Raw genomic sequence first — 27,638 nt, 5'->3', positions numbered from 1 at the left:
TTAGGCAAACAAAGCCAAGTTACCTTTTCATATCATAACCTTTTCCTTCCTCTTCTTCCTCTTCTGCATCTTCCTCCTCTTCCTCCTCCCCTTTCACATTTGAGAAAAAGTCCCTCAATTTTATGATCAAGATGACCGAGCCAATCAGGACAGGCAGGAAAAGGAAAAAGCTAATCAGGAGCCAGTTTCTTGTAGCTGTACCAACGTTGAGAGTTTCGTCTACAGTTGCAGCTAGCAAGGAAAATAAAAAATAAAATAAGAATGTTATACACTCCTGCCAGAGCAGGAGTCAGAGACTTGGATCTGTCTTTCCTGCAAAAGTTGCAGGGGCAGGGGCCAAAGAACTGCGTTCAACTGATGTTAAGTTTTGGACCAACAAACTTAAAATTAAGAACTCACCAGGCCTAGACAGCATCCATCTTAAGAAAGAAAAATGTGAAGCCCTGACAATCAGCTGGGATTGGCTGCACTAAAGCAGCCAAGGGGGCTGACAGAAGCACTTTTTCTGCAGAAGATGATTGTTGATGGCCCCTTTCCTGCCTCTCTCCACCTGGCCCAGGGCGGGGCCTGACTGGCCTCATAAGGACTGCTGCTACGGCTGCTGCCCAGCAAGGACTGGGGTATTTTGGGGAAAGTTTTGCTGTTGTTACTGATATTAACTGATATTACTGATATTAACTTTTTGTATCTTTATTTTTATGTGGAAATTGTTCAGTTTGATTGTGAAGCTTTTAATGTGTTTTATTTATTTTTATAACTACTTTGCTATATTTGTAACTATGTAAATCTTTCATATAGTAAGCCGTCTTGAGCATTGTTTTAACTGTGGAAATGCAGCATACAAATAAAATGATGATGGTGATGATGATGATAATGATGAAAAGGAGCCTCTTTGATGGTATGGTACTGAAACCATGTCTTCCAAAGAGGATGCTGAAACCACTGATCAGCTGATCACCAGATTCATCAACCTCCTTTGCACTTGGACTGATGTCAACTGATACCATTATGACATCAGGTGAATGACTGGTGGGTGGTTAAGCCCACCTGTCAGAGTTGGCCCAGGAGGTGGAGAAGATGAAGATCTGGCCAGATCCAGTTTTCCACTCCTGCAACAGACAGGGAAAATCATTTCATGGTCAGCCAAGACAATCAGCAGTTGGGTGCTGGAGAGCTTGGGATGGCCTTACTGAGTCATCAACACACACCCCTCATGATTGTTGTGGGTTAAACCACAGAGCCTAGGACTTGCCGATCAGAAGGTCGGCGGTTTGAATCCCCACGACAGGGTGAGCTCCTGTTGCTCGGTCCCTGCTCCTGCTCACCCAGCAGGTCGAAAGCACGTCAAAGTGCAAGTAGATAAATAGGTTCCGCTCCGGCGGGAAGGTAAACGGCATTTCCATGTGCTGCTTTGGTTCGCCAGAAGTGGCTTAGTCATGCTGGCCACATGACCTGGAAGCTGTACGCCAGCTCCCTCGGCCAATAAAGCGAGATGAGCGCCGCAACCCCAGAGTCGGTCACGACTGGACCTAATGGTCAGGGGTCCCTTTACCTTTACCTTTACGTGCCAAACAATCCTCCACGTGATATATTGTTTAAAACTCATTCTGCTTATGGACAAATATGAACTAAAATTAATAAAGTTATTTTTAAAAACAAACCAAGAAACCAACTCACCACTTCGAAATGTGCTGTCAATGCTTCCACCCAAGCCTCCTCTATCTTCCATCGTGCAGTCAGGGGGGGCCCATCCCATATTGCAGTGGCAATTTCCTTTATTGTTGCATACCTGGATTGCATGGGAAGGGGAGGAAGGAAGCCACAATAATTTATTTACCAGAGCCCAGACTTCCCAAGATATCCCTTTCAATGTTTTGGATTACTGCTTCCAACAGCTGAAGTCAACATGGCCATGCAGAATGGAGCTCAATGGAGTTGGAATCAAATCAAAACAAAACAAAACAAAGATACTTATTCCAGAGCCATAGCGCGGGGGGGGGGGGGGCTAGCCAGGTTTTTTTTTGCTTTGTGTGAAGCCTCCAGTGGGGCACTATTGAGACTGTGTGTGTACACAAATATGTGTGGGTGATTTGAGCCAAACTGGGTCTTTGACCCGGGTGAAATAAAGCCTAGTTTTGCCCCTGCTTATTCAAAGATATAGAAAAATACAAACCCATTACAAAGTATCTTTTTATAATATGCTAAAATAAACAGCTACTTAATCTAAAAAAGAACAAAGGAGAAAACAAAAAGAAAAGTAAAACCTAAAGAAAGAGAAAGAGAAATAAAAGATTAAGGAAAAATTTAAAAAGATAAAAGGACTTCCAGCTCTCTGTCCTGCTGCTATATATAGTATTTACTCATTAAGATCAAACTATTCTATTTTCTGTCTTGTGTAAACTAGTATTTACATAAGAAATTTCCAATGTTTTCGCTAATTAAACATGTTAACTTTCCCATCTGAACCAAGTCATTCTGCATCTTTCCATCTTTGTGCATATAGTGATCTCCAATAATCCCATTGGAGTAATCTTCCATAATCCTTTTCCAGTTGTGTAACTATTTAACCTTAAAAAAAGAATTCTGACTTCAGCTGAATATTAACCTTTAAAATCTGCTGTATCAATGGATGTATTTGTATGCAATATTTTTTAGCCTTTTTACATGTCCACCCAGCATGAAAAAAAAGTCCCTTCATGTTCTTGGCATTTCCAGCAAACATTTAAAACATCTTTATACATTCTGAATAGTTTCTTAGTAGTTAAATATCAATGATGCATCATTTTATGGAAATTCTCTTTACAATCATAACACAATGTAAATTTTAAACCCTTAGTCGACATATGTTCCCATTGTTCCATCTGTATATTCTAACAAAAATTTCTTCCCCATTAAATCATGCATTTTTAAAATTAATTTTATTGATACCATTCACATACCATTCACATTAACACAACATACAGAAAAAGAAAATAAATTTCCATCACCGCCAAAGCAAAAAGAAGAGAACTAATACATCAACTAATAACCTTCAAAACATAAAATAAAAGTGGTCTTTTTCTATTGACCAGACTTCCCGTCTATTCCTTATTACAGATTCTGTATTATTTGTTCAAATTTAATATCCTTTGATCCATTCATAGGTTTTACCACATTCTTAATACTGCTACTGAAATTATTCAAATGCAGCAAATAACCTTAGACTAACTAGACTAATATATTCTAACTAACTAGACTGATATATTTTAAAAACTTCCCATTTTGAGATAAATACCTGTTTTGGTTTATTTTTTATTTTTTCTGACATGCTATCTAATTTCGAGTATTCAGCCAATTTTTGACCATTCTAATATTGATGGGACTTTATCACTTTTCCAATTTGCCGCAATGAGAACTCTTGTGCTACCGTAGCATATAAGAAGATCTCTTTTGCCTTTTTAGGAATATCTGAATCTGTGGTTCCCAAAAGCAAAGCTTCTGGTTTCCTATTGAAAGATATCTTTAACATTTTTTTCCAATTCTATGTGGATGTCCTCCCAAAATACCTTGAGTTCTTTACCTGGCTTTTCTTTTCACCTCCAGCAGTTATTTGGGGCATTTTTGAACATCTTGGACAATTTCCAGGGGGTTAAATACCACTGATGCTGCATTTTAAGAAAATTCTCTCTCAGAGTGTAACAAGCTGTAAAATTCCAGTTTGTTTTCCACAGGTTTTCCCACTGCTTCATTGTTATTGAGTACCCAAAATCCTGCGACCACTTAATCATAGCCGCTGTAACCTCCTCCTCCTCGACTTCCCAGTCAAGGAGGAGTCAGTATACTTTAGAAAGTGTTTTAATTCTGGAGTTCACCAAATCCAATTCAAATCTAGAGGTCTCAGTGGAAAAACCCTTTTGTTTGTCAATGTTGAATGTCTCAAATAATTGGTGACATTGAAACCAATCAAAAAGGCACTCTCTTATTTCCCCGAAGCTTTTTAATTTCAGTTGGTTATTATCCTCCTTTAGGTGTACTTTATATGTTCGCCAGGGTCCCTGGGTATTTTTTCTCTTGACCACCTTTGCCTCTATTGGCGAGATCCACCAGGGAACCTTGGGTTCGAGCAGGTTTTTTATACTTCTCCCAAACCGTCACTAAGGATTTTCTAATAATATGGTTTGAAAAATTCCTATGAACTTTTGCTTTCCCATCCGCTAAGTATGTGTGCCATCCCCATCGGTTATCATAACCCTCCAAATCTAAGAGGTCTGGGTACTGCAGCGAACACCATTCCTTTAACCAGATGAGGCAGGCCGCTTCATAGTACAATTTCAGGTCAGGTAGGGAGAAGCCTCCTCTGTCTTTTATGTCAATTAAAAATAAATGTTTAATTCTAGGTCTTTTCCCTAACCATAAAAATTTGGAAATTTTGACTTCCGGTCAGCGCCAGCGACCGTAATGGCGGATTTCCTCTGAATTCCGGAGGAAATCGGCTTCGTGGAGCTGGGGTTCTACCGCTACAGCGAAGCGGGGACCCGAAAAAAATCACAGGTGGGGAAGCCTGTGAACTGAAGGCTCGGCGGGCTCCATTTGTGCCCCCCCCCGCTGCAAAGGAGCCTTTTTAAAGGCTCCGGATCGGACCAGGGGTGAGGGGTGCGGAGCTGAGAGCTGTCTACCCGTCTCCGCGAAGTGAAGCTGCACAGCCAGGGTCGGAGAGCGCTGATTTCTTTACTGGATAATTGGACTTGAAAACAACTACCCGTGAGTAGGATTTTGACATACATTTGGAAGAAATTATTAAAGAATTCGGCCGAAACGGGAAAGGTAAAAACAGGAAGTCTGCCTTCCCGGACTGTTGATAGATCAAAGCAAAGAGACTGTAAAGCTGTGACTAAGAAAGACGTGTTTAGAAGGACTAAAATCCAGCACTAAAAAGGAAAACTCCCCCACTGTTGGCAGGAACAGTGGGGAGACATTTGAAAGACATTTGCCCTGCAAGGAAAAGAAAGTTTTAAAATATATCTGCTGACTTTGAAACCTGGGAACGGACTGCCTATGACAGGGAAGCCGATTAGAGGGAACTGTCAAACTGAGAGTGGAAAAAAAAGTTTGATTCAGCTCTGCAAAGGATACAGTGTGGACAAAATACATTGGAAATTAAAGTAACCTTTTGGGACTGAAAATTTGATACTAAGATACTGGGATTTTATCAGAACTTTATTTGCTATAAAGTTGCAATAATAAGTTGGAACTGTGACCCCTAGAGGTGACTATGTTGCATTGACATTCTAGATAATAAGCACTGCTGTGGGAAAATTTCTCTTTCTTCCAAACAAACTCTCCAAGTGTGTGACTGACCTTGGGAGTGTATGTGAGTGTTATGGTAGATGATAAAAAAACAGAGTTGACACAGGAAAAAACTACCAGGTCTGGTAGACAATACAAAGCTGATACTACAAGAAGGCCTTCAACAGCGGGTGTAGTGGGCACAGCAGGAGCTGCTGCCCCACAGGTAAAACCAAAAGTTATGTCAACTGATGAACTTTTGGCCCAAGCATTGGGTAAGATTGATGCAAATTGGCCAATAAGGTGGAAGAGACAAATAGACAAGTAGCTGAGGCTTCTGCAAAAATTGATGTGAATACTTCAAGTATTAATTTGAATACTTCAAGTATTAATGAATTAGGAAAAAAGGTGAACTCTAATACACAGTCTATTGAAAAACTACTGGAAGAATCGGCTTCAACTAGAAAACTGGCTGAAGAGGCCAAGGAAATTGCAACTGCGGCTCAGGAAAAGATTCCACCGGTATACAAAAAGTTAGAAGAGCATGATTTGACATTGTCCATGATAGATTTACAAAGAAAGGAGAGAAATTTAAGAATTAGGGGCGTGCCAGAAAGTGAGAAAGATAATCTGGCAGAATTTCTCACAAAGGAATTGTTACAATTTTGGCAGAAGGATTTGGGGGAAGAAGAATTTAAGATAGTGAGTGCATTTAGACTTGGTAGAAGACAAGGAAAGAACAAAGCAAGAGATTGTTTGATTACCTTAAAAACAAAGGAAGAAAGGGATAAAATACTGAACCTACACTATCAAAGAACCTTGGAAATTGAGGATACCTTTGTGGAAATCTTCAAAGACATACCTAAACACATATTGGAGGTAAGGGCCTACTACAGAGATCTGGCTGTCTTGCTGAGAAAAAATAAAATAATTTTCAGGTGGGAATTCCCCCAAGGCCTATCTTTTAAATATAGAGGAAAGAAAATAAGAATAAGGACAGTAAACGATAAGGACAAGTTTTTGAAAGATCACGAAGAGGACCTACAGAAGGAAGTGGAATCTGGTGAGGACTTATTGGCGTCAGGAAAAGGACTCTTGGAGATAGCAAATTTGATATCTGGACGCTCCGGCTTTGGGAGAGACAAGCCACCGACAGAAGAAGAACAATAACTTGGTGCAGTGGGAGGAAAAATTAATTAATCAATCATGTCTCTGCAACTTTTAAGTTGGAATTGTAATGGACTGAACTCTCCTAGAAAGAGAAAAGAGATTTTTCACATATTAAAGAAAGAACATTTGGACTTGATTTGTTTACAAGAAACACATGTTATGAGGCTACACAGGAAAATACTTGTTAATAAAAGATTAGGGCAAGAGTTTATTTCGTCTGACAAAGTTAAAAAGAGAGGAGTGGTGATTTATGCAAAGGAGAAATTTTTACCGAAATTTATCCTCAAAGATGAACAAGGAAGGTATTTGGCAATTGAAATTCAGTTTCAAGGAGAGAAATTTTTGATAGTAGGTGTGTATGCACCAAATGAGGGGAAGTCGGAATTTTTCAAGAAGTTGCATGAGACTTTGATGGATTTTATGGACTATAATATAATTCTGATGGGGGACATGAATGGAGTTGTATCTACTAATATGGACAAGGCGCAAAAACAGGTAGTCACCAAAGATGGTAGACTACCAAAATCTTTCTTCGAAATGACTGATAATATGGATTTGATTGATATTTGGAGAACTAAGAACCCTTTGGAGAGAGAGGGAACATTTTTCTCTGAAGCCAAGATGACATGGACCAGAATTGACCAAATTTGGATTACTAGAGGAATGGCACCAAAGATAAAAAAAGTGGAGATCTGCCCTAAAACTTGCTCTGACCATAATGCTGTAAAGATGGAGATGAAGCAAACAACAACCGGCACCTTCAGATGGAGGATGAATGACACCTTATTTAGAGATGAAGAAGTATACAACAAGGCCCAAAAGACTCTAAAAGATTATTTTGAACTAAATTTGCCAACAAATGTGGAAAAAAGAGTAATCTGGGATGCAAGTAAAGCTGTGATGAGAGGGTTTCTGATACAACAGAATGCATTAAAAAAGAGAAGGCAAAATGAGAAAAAAGATAAAATTTTGGAGAAAATTAAAGAAGGTGAGAAAAAATTGAAAGCCAAGCCGAAGTCACAAGAGATTCTGAGAGAAATAAAGATCTATCAAACACAATATATGGAATTGATGAATCAGGAAATAGAATGGAAAATTAAACAAATGAGACAGAAGACATTTGAATCGGCGGACAAATGTGGGAAGTTACTGGCTTGGCAACTGAAAAAAAGACAAAAATTAAATACAATTACAAACCTGGAAGTAGAAGGAAAAGACATAAAGAATCCAAATGAGATTAGAAACTGTTTCCAGAAGTATTTCAAGCAACTATATGCACAAGGGCCACAGAACGAAAGGGACATTGATGGATTTTTGAAAACAAATGGATTACAAAAAATTTCACAGGAAAGTAAAATATTGTTGAACTGCAAAATAACAGACCAGGAGATAGAAGGTGCCATTTTAAATATGCAATTGGGCAAATCTCCGGGACCGGATGGGTTGACTTCCAGATATTATAGATCTTTGAAGGACTGGTTAATCCAACCTCTGAAGGAAGTCTGCAATGAGATTTTGGAAGGGAAAAGGGCACCAGAATCGTGGAAAGAGGCCTACATTACACTTATACCGAAAACAGAGGCTGAAAAGACTCAACTTAAAAACTACCGTCCCATATCCTTATTAAATGTGGATTACAAAATTTTTGCTGATATTTTGGCCAAGAGACTGAAAAGAGTATTGATTGAAGAGATACATAAGGACCAAGCAGGCTTTCTACCGGGAAGACATATATTTGATAACTTGAGGAATGTAATTGACATTTTGGAAAAGTTAGATGTGAACATAAACACTAAAGCTGTTTTGATATTTGTGGACGCGGAGAAAGCCTTTGACAACATTTCTTGGAGTTTTATGAAAAAGAACTTACAGGGTATGGGGGTAGGCCAAGGCTTTGAAAATGGTATAAGTGCGATATACTCTGAACAAAAGGCTAAACTAATTGTAAATAATGTGGTTACGGAACAATTTAAGATTGAAAAAGGGACACGACAAGGGTGCCCAATCTCCCCTTTACTTTTTATATCGGTCCTGGAGGTTTTGCTGAATATGATTAGAAGGGACCGGCTGGTTAAAGGTATACAGGTCGGAGCCAAACAGTATAAATTGAGAGCATTTGCAGATGACCTAGTTTTGACGTTACAGGAGCCAGAATCTAGTACCAAAAGAGTTTTGGAACTAATTCAAGAATTTGGTCAGGTGGCAGGATTTAAACTGAATAAGTCCAAAACTAAGGTTTTAGAGAAAAACTTAACATTGTTTGAAAAAGAGAAATTTCAGAATGAAACAGGTTTGACTGTGGTGAAGAAAGTGAAATATCTGGGGATTAATATGACAGCTAAAAATGGCAGACCAACACGGCTACCTATCTGTAGCTAAAAATGGGAATTTATTTAAAAATAACTATGAGAAATGCTGGTTAGAAGTGAAAAAAGATCTCGAAATATGGTCAAATTTGAAGCTTTCCTTGATGGGTCGAATTGCAGCTATAAAGATGAATGTATTGCCTAAAATGTTATTTTTGTTTCAAACATTGCAAATTGTGGACAAGATGGATTGTTTTAAGAAGTGGCAGAAAGACATTTCTAAATTTGTCTGGCAGGGCAAGAAGCCCAGGATAAAATATAAGATTTTAACTGATGCAAAAGAAAGGGGTGGTTTTGCCCTGCCAGACCTCAAACTTTACTATGAATCAGCAGCATTCTGCTGGTTGAAAGATTGGCTGCTTCTTGAAGACACAGACATTTTGTACCTAGAAGGTTTTAACAACGTCTTTGGATGGCATGCATATCTGTGGTATGACAAGGTTAAAGCACATAAAGCATTTAAAAATCACATTGTTAGGAGATCTTTGTTTAATGTCTGGATTAGATACAAGGATTTACTGGAAAATAAGACCCCAAGGTGGTTGTCACCAATGGAAGCGAAAGCCCAGAAAAAGCTTAATATGGAGGCCAAATGGCCGAAATATTGGGAAATTCTGGAACAAGAAGGAGATAGATTGAAATTGCAGAGCTTTGAGAAACTAAAAAACAAAGTGCGAGACTGGCTTCATTATTTTCAGATAATGGAGGCTTACAATTTGGACAAGAAAATTGGCTTCCAGGTGGAAAAATCTAAGTTAGAAACAGAAGTGCTAGAACCTAAAACTAAGATCATGTCAAAAATGTATAACTTGCTGCTGAAATGGAACACACAGGATGAAACGGTTAAGTCAACTATGATTAAATGGGCACAAGATGTTGGACATAACATTATGTTTGCTGACTGGGAACAGTTATGGACCACCGGTATGAAATTTACGGCATGTAATGCCTTAAGAGAGAATATTATGAAAATGATATACAGGTGGTACATGACCCCAGTCAAGCTTGCAAAAATATATCATTTGCCCGATAATAAATGTTGGAAATGTAAGGAGGTTGAAGGTACATTCTTTCACCTTTGGTGGACGTGCCCAAAGATTAAGGCTTTCTGGGAAATGATTTATAATGAAATGAAAAAGGTATTTAAGTATACCTTCCTGAAGAAACCAGAGGCCTTTCTCTTGGGCATAGTTGGCCATTTGGTGCCAAAGAAGGACAGAACTTTTTTTATGTATGATACAACGGCAGCAAGAATACTCATAGCAAAGCACTGGAAGACACAAGATCTACCCACTCTGGAAGAATGGCAGATGAAGTTGATTGACTGTATGGGATTGGCAGAAATGACTGGCAGAATCCGCGACCAGGGAGAAGAGTCGGCAGAAGAAGATTGGATGAAATTCAAGGACTATTTACAGAAATATTATAAAATTAATGAACTTTGAAAGATGCTGGATCGAACTTATGTGGTCTCTAGCTGTTATGATAAAAATAATTGGGATTAAAATTGTTTAAGTCATAAAATTTAAAAAGCTGATTGGAGAATAAGGTGTTAATTAAAAGGAATGTTAAGAGATTAGGATTTGCTGGATTAACAATTTGAACTAGAAAACAAGAAGGGGAGGTATGAGGAAGTCAAAGAAACATGTTATTGAAAAAGTGTGGTTGAAATTTATTTGTTTTTAATATTTTTCTTTTTCTTTTTTCTTTTGTGTTTGTATAAAACTGGAAAATTTAATAAATATTTATAAAAAAAAAATGGAAATTTCTTTTTTGCCAATTTTTGAGGCAGCCCGCTCCACCCAGTATAGGGATCATTTGAAATAGAAATATTAATTTTGGGAGCACATTCATCTTTATAATGGAGATCCTGCCCAGAAATGACAATTTCAACCTGCTCCATATCTCAAGATTTCTTTTAATCTCGAGCCAAATTTTCATATAGCTATCCTGAAACAAATTTATATTTTTAGAGGTAATCCAAATACCTAAATATTTTACTTTATTGCATATCTTTAGGCCCAATGTTTTTTCTAACTCCTCCTTTTCCAAATTTGATACATTTTTCACAAGGATTTTGTTTTAATGGTATTCACTTTGAAGCCTGCCACTTCTCCAAAGTCTCTAATCAGTTCCAGCACTCTCGACAGGATTTTCTGTCATAATGAGTAGGTCATTGGCAAAGGCCTTGAGTTTATATGCCTTATTCCTCAAGGTGATTCCTTTAACAAGCTGGTCCTTCCGTATCTGGATATTCAGAACCTCCATCACCAGGATGAATATCAGGGGTGACAATGGATACCCTTGCCGAGTTCCTTTGTTTATCTTACATTCATGCATGATTTTGCAGTTGATGATTAATTTAGCCGATTGTTCCAATTAGATGGCATTTATTCCTTTACAGAGATTTTCACCAAGTCCAATTTCTTGTATTAAGTTTTTCATAAACTTCCAGGAAATGTGGTCAAAAGCCTTTTCAGCATCAACCAACATTTAAAGCTGCAGTTTATCAATTTTACAATCTAGGTATTCTAAAACATTAATTACATATCTAAGGTTGGATTGCATATGACGTGCTAGAAGAAATCCAGTTTGATCTTTATGAATTAAGTCATTTAGGACTGCTTTTAGTCTAAACAAAAAAAAATTTTTTTTTTCTTTCCAGTAGCACCTTAAAGACCAACTAAGTTAGTTCTTGGTATGAGCTTTCGTGTGCATGCACACTTTGTCAGATACACTTTGTATCTGACAAAGTGTGCATGCACACGAAAGCTCATACCAAGAACTAACTTAGTTGGTCTTTAAGGTGCTACTGGAAAGAAAAAAAAAATTTTTTTTTGTTTTGACTATGGCAGACCAACACGGCTACCTTTCTGTAACTGCTTTTAGTCTGTTTGCTATGATGTCAGTAAAGGTCTTATACTCATTATTTAACAAGGCGATGGGTCTATAGTTTGCAATAATTGAGGGACCTGTTCCTTGTTTATGAACGAGGGTGATGAAACTTTTATTCCATGAATTTGGTAACTTTCAGTTTTGTAAAATCGTTCATTGTATCTTTCACAGGTAAGAATAATGATTCCTCTAGTTTTTTATAATAAGTTGCCAGAAGCCGATCAGGGCCCAGTGTCTTCCCTATTTTGGATCTTTGGATTACTTGCTGCATCCCTAGAACAGTTATTGTCGAGTTCAGCGAAGCAATTTTTCTCCTTGTATCAAATTATTCACCTGGGTTGTTAGCTCTGCTGTGATTTTAACATTTTCATCAATTTTAACCCCCACTGAAACTAGTTTCTCTTCTGTCATGCATTTTTTAAACCTATTCCTCTTCAGTTTCAAATTTCAACAATAGTTTATACATTTTTGCAATAACATGTTCATCATCAGCACACAGGTCAGTTTCAAAGTCTGTCTTTTCTTTCTCTATACCATTTTTTAAAATCCATCTTAAACCTCTCTACTGATGGCATATAAGGGAACGAATGAAGATTGTAACCTTCCATTATTAATTGTTCCTTTGATTTTGTAATCTCATTGATGTCAACCACTCCTTCATCCACATTAAACGAAACAATTTGAGATTTGGTACACTTAATCCTCCCCTTTCTTTTACATCTTATAACCCTTGGTTTTTTCCTTTGCCATAAAAACCTGGATATATTTTTTCCATTGTTTTTCCATGTTATTAACTATAACAGGTATTGTTTGGAACAAGAGATAAAAGGTAAAACAAGAGGTAAAAGATTTTAAAAAGTTTGGAACAGGAACATCATTCCAGGCAATATATTCATCTTTATTACAGAAATTCAACCCAGCAAGAACAGTTTTAATTTCCCCCATCTTTTAACCTCCCAAGCCTGGGAAGAAAATCCTTCAAGAATCTTATCTATCTCTCTGAGGGAAAAAGCTTTATGCAAAGCACAAGTGGTTAATCCATTGACTCTGCTCCTTGTCCGAAGTGAGTCCACCCCCCAAAAAAATGCCCTGGACAATTTTAAATATGTTAAAATTATTAATATGAGGAATTAATTCATATTTGAGAGATTCTGATATTTCTTGAGACACCTCAAGTGTTTTCAAGTGTTAGCAAGACCCAAAGAATTTAGGATGCAACTTGGAGAAGTTTGAATGAGTATTGGGGACTAGCATCCACTCAGAGTTATCCCCATCAGTTCAAATAGTGACATACTTTAAAGCCATACTTGACTAAAACAATATTTTGAATCTGTTTTGCCATTATGAAGGTTTGCAGAAGATATATGATATATAAGCACATAACAACTTGGTACTTATGATCCATGAGCAATTCCTTTAACTGACTATCTTTTTTGCCAGGGTTTATACAACCTGCCACTCTGAGGGCTTTTGCAACCATAATTTCACCTTAGGAAGGGACTGTAGCACAATGGGAAAATGCAAGCTTTGTTCAATGCTCTGGCATCTAACAGCTAGGCTAGACTTCTGCCTGAAACACTAGAGAGCCATTATGTAGGCAGTTCAATGGTCTACCTTGTCAATAAACAACTTCCTATGTTTGACCAAAAAATATTGAAAAAAGGGAAATATATCTGGCTGTATATGCCATGCAGTTATCTCTCATCAGCCAGCCACTGATGAGAGGCAATCGATCTGCCATGACTACCCATCCCCCAGTAGTCTTCATCATCCAACATCTTGAAGACACTAGCATGGGGAAGGCTGCCATCTTCAGTTCTTTTCCCATCTCACACATAGTAATCTCCCAGATCTGGTTGTTATATGCCCCCTCCCTCAAGCAGGGCTCCACCAACTTGACTAGCAGGTGGCAATTCAACAAGTCCTGCTTTTATACCTCCATTGCAGCTGTGACAGGAGCCCTCCCAAAACTGTGGCTCACTATCCTAACACCAGGCAAGCCACTATCAGTGACCTCTCAGGAAGACAGACAGTTACTTTTTTCCAACAAAGGGTAAATGCATTTGAGATGAGTGCTTCCAAAGAATGTTTGATGAAGCCCAACTTTCATCCTGACTACTCCACTCACTCCATATATTTCTGCCATTACAGGATTGTTCTGGAAATGCCAGGATGCTTTTCTGTGCTTCGTCTGCAGTTGCTGTCTCTGTTCAATCAGGGATGGGGAACTAGGTCCAGCCAGTGGGCCTGATCCTTATCTCCCCAACTTCAAGCAGGTCAAATCTGACAGGTGCTCTCTTGGCAACAATCAGCTGGGTGTTGGGGTTTGCTTGCAAAGTGCCACACACGGAGTGAGGCAAGCCCTGACCAACAGTTAAATCCTGGCCCCGACAATTAGTTATACAAGCTGTATGGAGGCAGAGCAACACAACACCTTGTTGTAGCAGCCATGGGGAACTGATTTCCCACAATCACTTCCTTCACTGAGCAACATCTTCACTGCACACTGGATACAAGCAAAGGTTCAGCCCAGTTAAACTGCCAACACCACCCATGGGACTATAAACAAATTAAGTTTGCTTCTGCTAGAACAGTGCTTTTCATTGCCTAATCTGTCTGGGTATTAAGGGAGCTGCAGTCCAGCAATACCTGTGAAGTGTAGGTGGGTTCCGACAAGGCAAGACACAGTGATAACAGCAAGAACCTTTGCCATTCACCTTGCCCAAGAATGGAAGTGTTATGTACTGAGTTGAATAGGATTCAGAATGCAGCAGTCTGATTGGTCCTAAAACAATGCAGCAGTATGATTGGTCGGCAGGAGCCACCCAATCCAGCTCCAGATAGAAGTGAATCAACAACCTGATTGGCCTACAGGAGAAGACCAGAATTAGCCAATCACGTGCAGCCCATTGTGTAAATAATGTATATAAAGCAGATACTTTGAGGGGACTTCCATTCCTCCTCACCACTATGAGCTGAATAAAGAGCATGAAATCACTTTGCGACTCTGAGTATATTTCACTGGCGACGAAGGTGGGATCCCGCTGAGCTGACTGCCACACACAGCACCGCAGCACCGCCACCTGCCGCACCGCTGCCTCGCACCGCTTCAGCTCCGGGACACAAGGAACTCAGAATGGCAACTGACAGCAGCTTCATGCCGTTCAACCCAGCATCTGGAGACTGGGAAGCATACGCCTCCCGTTTTACCTTCCTCCTAGAAGCCAAAGGGGTCACCGACGAAGAAGACGCCAAGAAGAGGGCAATATTCTTCAGCGTCTGCAGAGAGGAGACGTTTGAAATCGCCCGGGCTCTCCTTGCGCCTGAAGACGTCGCTACTGTTCCATAGAAAACAATAATGGAACAGCTGAAGGGGCACTTTTCGCCGCAGCCCTCAGTGGTGGCTCGTCGAAATGCCTTCTACGCAAAGCGGCAAGCCCCTGGGGAAACCATAACTGGGTTTGTGACCTCTCTCCGCCAAGCCGCCCAGTTCTGCAACTTCTCAGAGTTGGAGAACATGCTTCGTGACCGCCTCGTCACGGCCTGAAGGATGAGAAGCTGCAACGACGCCTCTACGCTAAGAAGGACCTAACGTTCCAGGTCGCTCTGGCAACGGAAGCTGCCGAGAGGTCGACGGAAGAGGCACGGCCGAGCCTGCCGTCCCAACTGTGGGTCCACCACGAAGACCTCACCGACGACTCAGGATCTGACAGGGAGGAGGTGCACCAAGTACAGCAGCGCACTCAAGCAGCACACATACCACAGCTGCCTCGACGAGAAGGAGGGAACTGTACAAGCTGCGGGGAAAGTCACGAGAGGAGGACCTGCCGTTTCCACAACGCAGAGTGCAGGCAGTGCAGAAAATCGGGACACATTGCCCGGGTGTGTCAGGCTCGGCCCACCCGACGCCAAACATCAGATGACCAATCCAAGAGCCCCAGGTCCCGGGGCCCAATGCACCAAGGCAACTCGACGGAGCTCACGGACTTCCAGGTATACCAGTTGCCCCACCCCAACGTAGAGAAAATTTATGTAGAGGTACAGATAGAGGGGGCCCCGTGCCGCATGGAGCTTGACACGGGTTCAACTCTATCCATAATCTCAGCAAGGACCTTAAGGAAACTGTGTCCTACTGGGGGTCCCAAACTCAGGCCGGCCCCATTCACCCTCCGGGACTTCCAGAAACGTAAGGTCCCCACAATGGGGGTGGGGACCTTCACGGTGCAATATCGAGGGCGGATGCAGCAACTGGACTTGCTTGTGGTCAAGGGCCCCTACATTAGCTTACTGGGATTGGCATGGTTTGGACCACTGGGGCTAGCCGTCACCGGGGTGAACCACACTAGCTTACAAGTGGACGTGGACGCCATATGCAAGGAATTCCCGGGGGTTTTCGATGGGAAATTGGGACAGTATACGGGGCCCCCCATTGCTCTACAGCTTGACCCCGCAGTACTACCTGTCAGGCTCAAGGCCCGCCGGGTCCCGTTGGCCTTGAAACCCCGCATAGACAAGGAATTGGACCAGCTCGTGGAGCAAGGAGTGCTGAAGCCGGTGCCTAATGCCCCCTGGGAAACCCCAATCATCACACCCGTCAAACCTAATGGTTCAGTCCGCATCTGCACAGACTACAAATGTACCATAAACAAGGTCCTCACGGCCAACGCATACCCAGTGCCAGTGGTCAGCCATGTCCCTGCCACCCTGGCTGGGTCAAAAATTTTTGGCAAGCTGGACTTGGCCCAAGCATATCAACAGCTGCCAGTAGATGAGGCCACAGCAGAGGCACAGACAATTGTGACGCACAGAGGAGTGTTCAGGGTAAAGCAGCTGCAATTCGGTGTCAGCGTGGCACCAGGCATATTCCAGAATCTAATGGACTCTCTCCTTAAAGGGATTCCTGGCGTCACCCCCTTCTTCGATGATGTGTTGATTGCGGGGCCCACACCAGAGGAGTTTGAGGACCGCCTCTGCACCGTTCTGCACCGTTTCCAGAAGGCGGGTCTCAAGGTGAAGCGGGAAAAATGTCTACTAGGAGTGCCTCAGGTAGACTTTCTGGGATTTATGATGGACGCAGAAGGGGTCTGCCCGACTGGGGACAAGGTACGGGCCATTTGTGATGCCCCAGCACCCAAGAGCAAGACTGAACTTCAGGCCTTCTTGGGACTATTGAACTTTTACCATTCCTTCCTTCCCCACAAGGCGGCGGTTGCGGAGCCCCTACACAGGCTCCTGGACAAGCGGGCCCCTTGGGTGTGGGGCCAGTGCCAGGAGGCCGCATTCCAGGCAGTCAAGAACTTGCTTGTCTCAAACGCGGTCTTGGCACACTTCGACGAGAGGCTGCCGGTGGTGCTAGCATGCAACGCCTCGCCCTATGGCATCGGCGCTGTCCTGGGACACCAACTCCCAGATGGAAGAGAGGTACTGGTGGCATACTTTTCCCAGACAGTCAACGCAACCAAGCAGAACTACTCGCAAATCGACAAGGAGGGTCTGGCAATCGTGAAGGGAGTAAAAAAATTCCATGATTTCTTGTACGGGCGGCCCTTCACCGTGGTGACTGACCACAAGCCGTTGCTTGGCTTGTTTGCCCCCGAAAAGCAGACGCCCAAATACTGTCTCCTCATGTCCTCAGGTGGTCAATTTTCCTTGCCAGCTACCAGTATGCACTGATTCACCGCCCCGGGAAGGCGATGGGCCATGCGGACGCCCTCAGTAGGCTACCACTACCGGAAACAGGCCCTGACCCAGCACCTGCACAAGAGGTTATGAGCCTGGAGCTGCTTCCCGACAGCCCTATTCAGGCACAAGAGGTTGCACACAATTCCAAGAAAGATAGGGTCATCTCCCAGGTCCTGGACTGGGTGTGGAGGTGATGGCCCAGCAGCAGCCCTGGGCCAGAATTCGCCGGCTACACAACCCGCAAACATGAACTGTCGGCCCAAAGGGGTACCTGTTATGGGGAAGCAGGGTCGTTGTTCCCCAGCCCCTCCGCAAAAGGGTCCTCACAGCCCTACACGAGACACACCCAGGGGTAGTGAGAATGAAGGCCCTTGCCAGGAGTTATGTGTGGTGGCCGGGGATCGACGGAGAGATAGAGGCCTGGGTCAAACACTGCCAGGCCTGCCAAGAATCCCGCCCAGATCCCCCAAGGGCCCCAGTCCAGTCCTGGGAGTCCGCCCGAGCACCATGGTCACGCCTGCATGTGGACTTCGCTGGCCCCTTTCAGGGGAAAACATTCTTCATAGTGGTGGACTCCTACACCAAATGGCTGGAAGTCGCACTGGTACCGTCCACTTCCATGTCCACAGCCATCCGGGTACTACGCAGGCTGTTTGCAACCCATGGGCTCCCTGACAGTCTTGTCTCAGACAACGGGACTGCATTTATGTCAGGAGAATTCCAAACCTTCACAGCGCAGAACGCCATCCGCCACATCCGTTCAGCGCCATTCCACTCTGCCACCAATGGCCAAGCAGAATGCATGGTGTGGACCACCAAGGACACCCTCCGCCGCATGACGCAAGGGGATTGGGAGTACCGCCTTGCCACATTCCTTCTAGCACAGCACCCCCAGCCCAACGACTGGCCGGAGCCCTGCTGAACTACTAATGGGTCGGTGCCTTGCAATCAGATTGGACCGCCTTCACCCCGATAGAGCTCAGGATGAGGTAGTGGTGGGGGAAGGCAGGAACCCCCGGACCTTCGTGGCCCAGGACCCAGTGTACGCAAAGAATTTTGGGGCAGGCCCAGCATGGGTACCCGCGACAGTCACCAGGGTCATTGGCCCCGTGTTGTACGAGGTGCTAACGGATGGGGGGCAATGCTGGCGCCGCCACTGCGACCAGATACGGCGACGATTCCCGGGAGAAAACCAGGAGAAGGATAGGTCAGAGGAGTCCCAAGGGAACAGTGGGGCAATGAGGCCCATAGAACAAGAGGGGCAAGCAGGAGAGGCAGAATCAGTAAATACAGAAAGGACACGCAAGGCCGAAAGGACACCGGAACCAGAACCACGAGTGAGCTGGTTGCACCAGACCAAACGGCCCCATTACAGCCAGCATCCTTGGAACACAAGCCAGAACCTGACCAGGGAACACCCCAGGCCACAACGCACACGTAGGCCGCCGGCGTACCTTGAGGACTATGAATGCGACCTCCCGGGCAGAACTGGAACTTAGAGGGGAGGGGTGTTTTGTACTGAGTTGAATAGGATCCAAACTGCAGCAGTCTGATTGGTCCTAGAACAATAGGATTCAGAATGCAGCAGTCTGATTGGTCCTAAAACAATGCAGCAGTATGATTGGTCGGCAGGAGCCACCCAATCCAGCTCGATAGAAGTGAATCCACAACCTGATTGGCCTACAGGAGAAGACCAGAATTAGCCAATCACGTGCAGCCCATTGTGTAAATAATGTATATAAAGCAGATACTTTGAGGGGACTTCCATTCCTCCTCACCACTATGAGCTGAATAAAGAGCATGAAATCACTTTGCGACTCTGAGTATATTTCAGGAAGATTAGAGACTGGGCAATAGTTGGCCATATTGGCCGCATCTAAAGATGGTTTTTTAAGAAGCAGTTTGATAACCGCCTCTTTCAACGGGTCTGGGAAGGCTCCCTCAGAGAGAAACATTCACTACCCCGCAGAGCCCATCGCCCAGCCCTTCCTGGCTAGCTTTTATAAGCCAGGATGGGCAAGGATCAAGGAGATAGGTGGTTGGTTTCAGTCGTCCAAGTAGCCTGTCCACATCCTCAGAGGTAACAGATTGGAACTGACCCCACGCAACTTGACTAGACAGGACTCTAGCACTCTCTAGACTAGACAGGACCCAGTCCTGTTCCTACAGTAGAGTCTACCTTTTCCTGAATCTGAGCAAAAAACTTTGCAAAACCATTGCAGGAGATCATGTGGCCTGTACTGGGCCCCGATGGAGCAGGTGGTTCCGCTAAATTGTGAACCACCTGAAAAAGTCTCCTGCTGCTGTTTTCTGCAGATGCAATAGAGGCAGTGAAGAAGGTCTTCTTCGCCGTCACTATCACCACTTGTAGGCTTGAAATTGAGCGCTAACCCGTGTCCGGTCAGATTCAGAATGAGTTATCCGCCACTGGTGCTCTAGCCATCTCAGCGATTGTTTCATTGCCCTCAGATCCGTGGAAAACCAAGGGGCTGTCCGGGCTCCATGCAATCCGAGAGGGTGCTTCGGAGCCAAACAGTCAATAGCCCTTGTTAACTCCACATTCCAACGGGCCATCAGCTAAAAGACCATCAACATGGGATAAAACATCCCCTACCACTCTCTGGAAACCATTTGGATCCATTAAGTGGCAGGGGCGGACCATCCCAATCGGTCCCACCTCCCTGCAGAGGGGAAGGGTCGCGGAGAAGTCCAGTTGCACCAGGAAGTGATCTGTCCATGGCACTTCTTTAGTTTCACTTTTAGGTCACCAGGTGAATGCTGGTCTGTAAGGAATGTAATGGAGCCCGGCACACTTCCCTGTCCCGATCTGAGCTTCAAGCTCTCTTCCTGGCTCTCAGCAGAGTATTGCAGCAGCAGAAAGGTGCCTTGTGTCAGTGATAAATCAAAGACTGTACGCAGGCTTCTTGCTAATCTACAGAAGTCTTTAATGAGTAGAAAAACATCATAAATCAACCCGAAGATCGAGCGGACATCTTCTCCAGCTGAACAGCCAAAACGAAAGAAACTCAGGGCAAATGGCACCCACCGAGCCTTCATGTGAATCGGTACAACAGCCGACTCAGTTGTGACTCAGTTGTGACTCAGTGCAACTGGTGGGCCCTTGTTGCACCCCAACACCCCATGAAACACAGCTGCGAACTCGTCACAGATGGCCTCGTAGCTGAACTGGCTGATGTGCTGCACCCTGGTGACATGAATGCCCAGTGCGTCGAACCAGTTGAGGCCAAGGAGGCTGGTGAGGTGGCCATCAACAACCACCAGCTGCAGGGGTTTGCTAAAATGATTGAACTTTACTGCGAATGTGCTGATGCCCCAAACAGCCACACACCTCAAACGGTTGCAGTTTTTTTCCCTTCTGGCAGATGCGACGGTACGTCTCTGCAGAAATAATTGAGAGCACTGACCTGAAGTCAACCTCCATTTTGCATGGGACCCCCTGGAGACTTGAGAAGTCACAGGTTGGCTGCTGCACACTCTGAATAGACATGGCAGCTGGCCTCATTGTGTAGGCACAGTTTGTGATGGTGTGGCATTCTTCCACACGTGAAATCCCACGATGACCCTCCCCAGTCCCTAACATTGGTTGCCGGGTGTGTGCTGGAGGTATGTGCTGCTCCTTCATTTGGCAGGTGTGTGCAATATGTCTGACACTGGGCGTTGTGGAAACAGCATGATTGATGTTCATGCAGGCCCCCACAACTGGTGCAAGGCACCCCTGTTGGCCAAAACGCTTGGATGAGTCAAGGAGCAGTCTCAGGACCTCCTCGTCTTCCTCACTGTCCACAATCTCCTCAGAATGCACAGCCTCAGCCTTCCGTGCCATGGGTGGGCTGTGCGCTTGGCGAGTCTCTCTCGTTGTTTTGTCAGCTGTCTCTGCTGTCAGGGCCTCATCTAAGGCAACCTGGAAGGCGGCGCTGTAGCTTCAGACACAATACGGTCACAGAACATTGTCTCCAGGTCACAGTGGCAGGCGGCCTGCTGCAAAGCTGCAACAAAGGCCACAATGGATTCACCTGAGGCCTGGTCTCATTTGTAGAAGGCATACCGGCAGGCAATCTCTGATGACTGGGAAGCGAAGTGCATCCTCAGCCTCAGCATTATTGCATCAAACGTTGTCTTGTTTAGCTTGGCTGGGGCCACCAGAGCCTGGGCAATCTCAAATGTAGCAGGCCCACACACTGAACAGCATAGCCCGCTTCAGTTCGGGGACAGTCACCTTATTGGCCAGGTGGCATAGGAGTCCCATTTCCCTGTAACCGTGGTGTCAAATTTCTCAATGCGGCCATGGGTGGCAATGATATTCGCTGTGTGATCTGCCTTGTGGCTGCAGTCAGTGATTTCAGCTCAGCTGAGGCGAAAGTTCCCCAGCAGTGATTTCAGCTCGTGGAAGCTAGCCAGGGCTGTATACCTAGCCTAGCATCCCACCTCCATCGCCAGTGAAGTGTAGGTGGGTTGCCATGAGGCAAGACACAGTGATAACAGCAAGAACCTTTATTGAACTACATAACTGGGAAACAGAAGCAAAGCAAGTGCTTATATACATTTCTGGAAACCTTGGCCACTCCCAACGTGATTGGCTGTCTAAACTTCCAAGCTGCGAATCATGACCCAGAATTCAAGGGGCAATGGCAGCGGCCCAAATCCTGAAATATCTGTGATTGGACATCATGTATCGAATCAGAACACAGGAGCTCAGACTCAAGCTAAGGCAAACACAGACCACTGAATACATAACAACCTAGGGACACAAGGTTCAAGAATACCATACTAGAGGTCATTAGACTCCCGGCTCCACCCCTTGACCTGTCCTAGGTTACACCACTGATTCTACCCAGATGTCAGAATTTTGAAAGCCCAAGGTCAGCAGGTGTGATGGGAAAATACTAGATCAATCTTTTTTAAAAAAATGTTATAGGTATCTGCACACCAGCCTTGATATCAGGATTCTTATTCTATCTTTATATTATTTTATATGTTGCTATCCCTGTAACTTGTCTCATTCTGGCTGAGTAAAGAGATGCATAAATTGAATAAAAGGAGCTCCTCCTAAGCTGCTCCTTGAAAAACTGCCTTTCCCACGTAGCCCTGGAGAGGGGATGACTGCTAAACATATTTGCAAAGCAATATGTCACATGTCTGATACTATTAGGAAAATAATGTTGCTTTTACTCACTCCTTTCCTGTTGCACTTTTTCACTGGATCACAAGTTGTTTTTAATACAGACCTATCCACACATTTCTGGGTCATGCAAACCTAAAAAATAAAATTGGGACCACTTCAGGCAGAGACGCAGCCAGATGGAATAATAGCCATGAGAGACCTTTGCCCTTTGAGGCTGGACACACATACATACCTAAGTAACTGACAGAGGAGACTGGAGGGGTGACAGATTGCATGCAGAGGGAAAGAGGGGGATTGTACACCTTTTCCATATACCCCTATCATCTCCATTTTAACAGGTAATATGCATTTATTATTTCTATTTGTATGCTGCTTTCCTACATAAATGTGCCCAAAGTGACTCAGAACAGAACAGCATAAATGCATATCAATAGAGTGGTACCTCGATTTACAAACTTAATCCATTCTGGAAGTCCGTTCTTAAACCAAAGCATTCTTAAACCAAGGCGTGCTTTCCCATAGAAAGTAATGGAAAATGGATTAATCCGTTCCAGACTATGAAAAGCAACCTCTAAAACAGCAATTTAACATGAATTTTGCTATCTAACAAGACCACTGATCCATAAAATGAAAGCAATAATCAATGTTCTGTACTATAAATAAGACAGTATTGTAGATGATAAAAATTAAAATAATTATTTTTTCCTTACCTGCACTGATGGTAGCCATAAAACGAAAAACAAGCCACAGTCACTAAAATGAAAAAGTCATGCAAACAAAAACGCAAAAAATAGCAAAAACAAAAGCATCAAGTATTACCTCAGAACACTGCAATCAGAAACAGAAGGCTTTAATTACGACAGGGGGGACGGGGACTCAGATGAGCAGCGCAAGGGGAGAAGTGGGAGGGAAAAGGCTTAAATTAAAATGGGGGGATGCAAATGAGCCGTGCAAGGGCAGAAGCGGGAGGGGAAAGGCTTAATTACTATGCGGGGGACTCAGATTTGCTGCGCAACAGGAAAAACGGAAGCTCGGGAGCATGTTCGGCTTCCGGGGCAAAGTTTACAAACCGGAACATCTACTTCCGGGTTCGCAGCATTCGGGTTCTGAGTTGTTCGTGAACCGGGCAGTTCATAAACGGAGGTATATCATTACAATAACAGGTCATATCTGCACTATACAGTATGCTACCACTTTAAACAATTATGGCTTCCCCCAAAGAATTCTGGGAGCTGTTAAGGGTGCTGAGAGTTAAGAGATCCCTACTCCTCCCACTCCAGAGCTATAATTCCCAGTCAATCCCTCTTTCCAGAAAACTCTGGGAATTGTAACCTCATGAGGGGTACAGGGGTATATCATATAGTGACAGGTTGGGAAGTCTGTACAATGCATGATAAAAAAGTATGTTGTGTAAATAGAAAACTTGAAAATGTGTGTGTGTGTGTGTGTGTAGCTTTGATGACTTTAAAAGGGACTGAACAAATTCATGGACAGATCTAGCCAGCGGCAACATGGAGAGACAGACCCTTGCAAATGCACATCCCCTTGCCTTGCTGCACCACATCCCAGAGCAGTTGTTTGCTCCAGTTCACTTTTGCAGGATAGAGACCCCAACATTCTTGGCAATTTGTCCACACCAACAGAACTGCACTATCCAGACCAGAAATCAAACCTGTTGGGACTCCTTCAGAATCCATGCTTCAGACCCTTACCTTATTATCCCCACAGATGGAGCCATCACGAACCAAGAATGGGTCCTTCACTCCCGGCCCTTTCATGTAGTCCAAAGTGACACACAAGCGATTCTGCACCTTTGCATAAATTATTGCTGCATTTTCGATAGCATAAGGCTTTTTACCTGGATATTCACACACCAGCTTGCCACACTTGAGGTCCCTGCAAAAGAAGCATGGGTGTGTGGGAGGACTCACATGTGATATCAGATGCCTAGAATAATGAATCTCCCATAACACAGCTATTGGAGAACCTACAAGTAAAGTGTTGGTTCATTGCCAGAATTCCTGAAAAAGGGAATTGCATGAGCATAGCTCAAACCAAGCCTGGAACAGAGGAGACTGAGAGGAGATATGATAGCCATCTTCAAACATCTCAAGGGCTGTCACATGGAAGAGGGAACAAGCTTGTTTTCTCCTGCTCTGGAGGATAAGATTCAAGTTACAAGAGAGGAGATTCCAACGAAACACCAGGGAAAACCTTCTTACAGTGAGAACTCACAGTGGAACTTTGGGAGTTCCTTTGGGAGGTTGTGAACTTGGAGGTTTTTAAGCAGAGGTTGGATGGCCATCTGTACAGATGCTTTAGCTGAGATTCTTGCATTGCAGGGGGCTGGACTAGATTAACCTTGGGACCCTTCCAACTCCACAATTCCATGACCCTACGATTCTATTAGAATTGACCTGGAAATATGCTGCCAATAAGCAGCACACAGGCCAGCAAAGCCATATGGTGATGCTTTGGACTACAGTTCCCATCAGCCCAAGCATGACAGGATTGGCTGGAAATGATAGGAGGTGCAATCCAAAACACATGGAGAACACCAGATTCGGAAAGGTTGTGTAACCATTTGGTATGCTGGTTGTTCTAGTCCAGGTGTGGGGAACATTTGGCTCTCCAGATGTTGCTGAACTACAGCACCAATCAGCTCCAGCCTACATGGTTAATGGCCAATGCTGCTGCATTGTACTGCAGCAGCACCTGGAAGGCCAAAGTTTTTTCACACCTGTTCTAATTTGCTCCTCATAAAACTGCTGAGGAGAAGGCTATTTTGGTCCTGGACTGGAACACACCAGATTGCCAGTTATGTCGAACAGAACTCAGGCACTATATAACAGTTATAACAGTAGTTTAACCAAATTTGTGACTTTTGCATGAAAGAGGGAGCCATATTTCTAGTAGTTTTACCACATCTCTTGTTTGCCTGGACTATGACCTCTGTATCATGCTGTCAAGTGATGCTGATTCAAATGAGTTTTAGCACACATCAGGTGCAGGTGTGTGACAGAATAAGTTGTACCCTGTATATCCACCCTGTAAAACTTCCTGCTGCACAAACACCGCTGCTTTGGGCAGTATTCCATAAATGCTCTTAGTGGTAGGAATGTGACCTTCTCGTCACACAATTTCCATTTTTGTTCAAAACGTACTGCCACTGACAGTTCTCATATCCTTTGGCAGAGGAACCACAATGTCCCATCCTGTCCTTTTGACTGTTGATTTCCTCATAACACTGAGATGATCCACTTTTTGAATCTGCAATATAGATCAGAATTATTATTTATTGATATGAAGCATTTTCATCCTATTCTTTAGCAGCAGTGGCAGCAGCAACAACAAAAGGTTTCCAGAATGGCACAGAAATATCATTGATAAGATGGTTCCTGCTCTCAGGCTTACAATCTAAAAGACAAAAGGGATTGAGAGGGAAGTGGAGGAGAAGAAAGCTCAGGTACTAGTTCTTAGAACTTACGACATTCTTCTAATGATTACCGTATTTTTCCGTGTATAAGACTAGGTTTTTCCCCTTTAAAAAAATGTCAAAAATTAGGGGGCATCTTATACTCTGGGCCATCTCCCCCCATTTTCTTAAATCTGAGTCCCCAAAAATATACATGGGGGCGTCTTATACATGGGGCCGTCTTATAGATGGAAAAATACGGTAGCTAGAATAGAATGATTCAGTGGGGAGGAACCAAACCTGTTGGGTCTTTCAGATAAGCAGACAGAGAGGCCCCACAATCCCATTGCTCTCTTTCCTGAGGCTGCAGATTGGGGACATAATGCTGTGTAATGGCCTGTCAGACACCTCAGAACACTCTTTGCTACCCCTGCCAGTCCCTGAAAAGGGATGCATGAGTGATGTACACAGCAGCTTCAAGGAGACTGCTCTTGAAATCTGCCAGATTAAAAATCAAAATCTTCTAGTCTGAATACTGGGTGAGGTGTGGGGAATGAAGGACAGAGAAGGAAAGAGAGAAGGGCTGTTCAGAAGGGAGAGATGAGAGAAAGAACTGCTTTCAGTTACCTTTTCCAAATACTTTGCGGCACCACAAATCTGCACTTTGGCATGTTCCTTCCATGCAAATCCCTGTCTCCCCCTCACAATTCTGCCCATCCTGGACATAAAAATTCTCTGTGCACTCAGCAGAGGTACCATTGCAGTACTCCTTCAGATCACAGTATTCATCTTTAGTGCCTCTGCATAATGTGCCTTTTGCTTTCAACTGGCAGGAAGAAAAGAGAAAGGAAAGCTCTGAGTTGTATTTCAGGCCTCTGAGACATTGATCTCTGCAGGCATTTTGGCACATACTTAGACCTCAAGTATGTGGATGCTACCTTCTCCTTGATAATGTGTGGTCAAGAGGGGGGGGGATCCTGCCATCACATCAGCATTGTTTCCAGCGCTCTATGAAGTGGTGCAGGGGTGGGAAACAGGGTTGTTTTTGTTGTTTCTGCTAATAATTGTAATAGTAATAGTATTTATGCAATAGACATGTATTAGACAATAGTAATTGTCAGCTGCTCAGTGAAAGCAAACAAAACGTTTCCTTGCAACTTAGAACAGTTCTCAAGAGCATAAGCACAGGTAAAGGAACACATTAAAACAAAAGCATGCAATTTTGTAAAATCCACAAAACAATCCCTAGAAATAGCAGCAAGCAGTTCGAAAGCATGCAGTGCAAGTAGATAAATAGGTACTGCTCCGGCGGGAAAGTAAATGGTGTTTCCGTGTGCTGCTCTGGTTTTGGTGTTCCATTGCACCAGAAGCAGCTTAGTCATGCTGGCCACATGACCTGGAAAAACTGTCTGTGGGCAAACACCGGCTCCCTCAGCCACTAAAGCGAGATGAGCGCCGCAACCCCAGAGTCGTTCGTGACTGGACTTAATTGTCAGGGGTCCTTTACCTTTATATTTGGCTAATGAAATAGTGTCACATCCCAGCTTCACATTCATGTGACCAAGGAGAAGGGAGGCCAGCCTGCTCCCTAATGATGGACTGTTTAAGCCTACTGTTCTTTCAAACATGTTTTGTTCACACCCTTAAAATACATAACACAGATTTGTATAAATAACAATACCCACTGAATAGACTGAAATTA

General features: G+C 43.7%; 1 protein-coding gene and 1 long non-coding RNA gene across 5 annotated transcripts in view; one reads left to right on the top strand and one right to left on the bottom strand.

Moving 5' to 3' along the window:
- The window catches only part of LOC310750429 (disintegrin and metalloproteinase domain-containing protein 2-like), a 64,709-nt gene that overhangs the window by 3,527 nt on the left and 33,544 nt on the right, over window positions 1-27,638 (bottom strand). For all 4 annotated transcript variants that reach the window (XM_083588563.1, XM_083588560.1, XM_083588561.1 and 1 more), the window contains 6 exons: window positions 26,564-26,762; window positions 25,686-25,791; window positions 24,234-24,417; window positions 22,573-22,653; window positions 1,678-1,789; window positions 24-231 (listed from right to left, as the gene is read on the bottom strand). In XM_083588563.1, the coding sequence (XP_083444689.1) occupies window positions 24-231; window positions 1,678-1,789; window positions 22,573-22,653; window positions 24,234-24,417; window positions 25,686-25,791; window positions 26,564-26,762 (890 nt within the window). The remainder of the gene's footprint in view (window positions 1-23; window positions 232-1,677; window positions 1,790-22,572; window positions 22,654-24,233; window positions 24,418-25,685; window positions 25,792-26,563; window positions 26,763-27,638) is intronic.
- On the top strand, window positions 11,324-19,562 carry LOC310750758. Its single transcript, XR_014542237.1, has 3 exons — window positions 11,324-11,431; window positions 11,691-12,972; window positions 19,548-19,562. It is a non-coding gene; the product is annotated as an uncharacterized lncRNA (long non-coding RNA).

The sequence above is a fragment of the Podarcis filfolensis genome (assembly GCF_964270895.1).
Source record: "Podarcis filfolensis genome assembly, chromosome: 15".
Lineage (NCBI taxonomy): Eukaryota > Metazoa > Chordata > Lepidosauria > Squamata > Lacertidae > Podarcis > Podarcis filfolensis.
The sequence above is the reverse complement of the archived record's forward strand: the minus strand, read 5'-3'. Positions and strand labels throughout refer to the sequence as shown.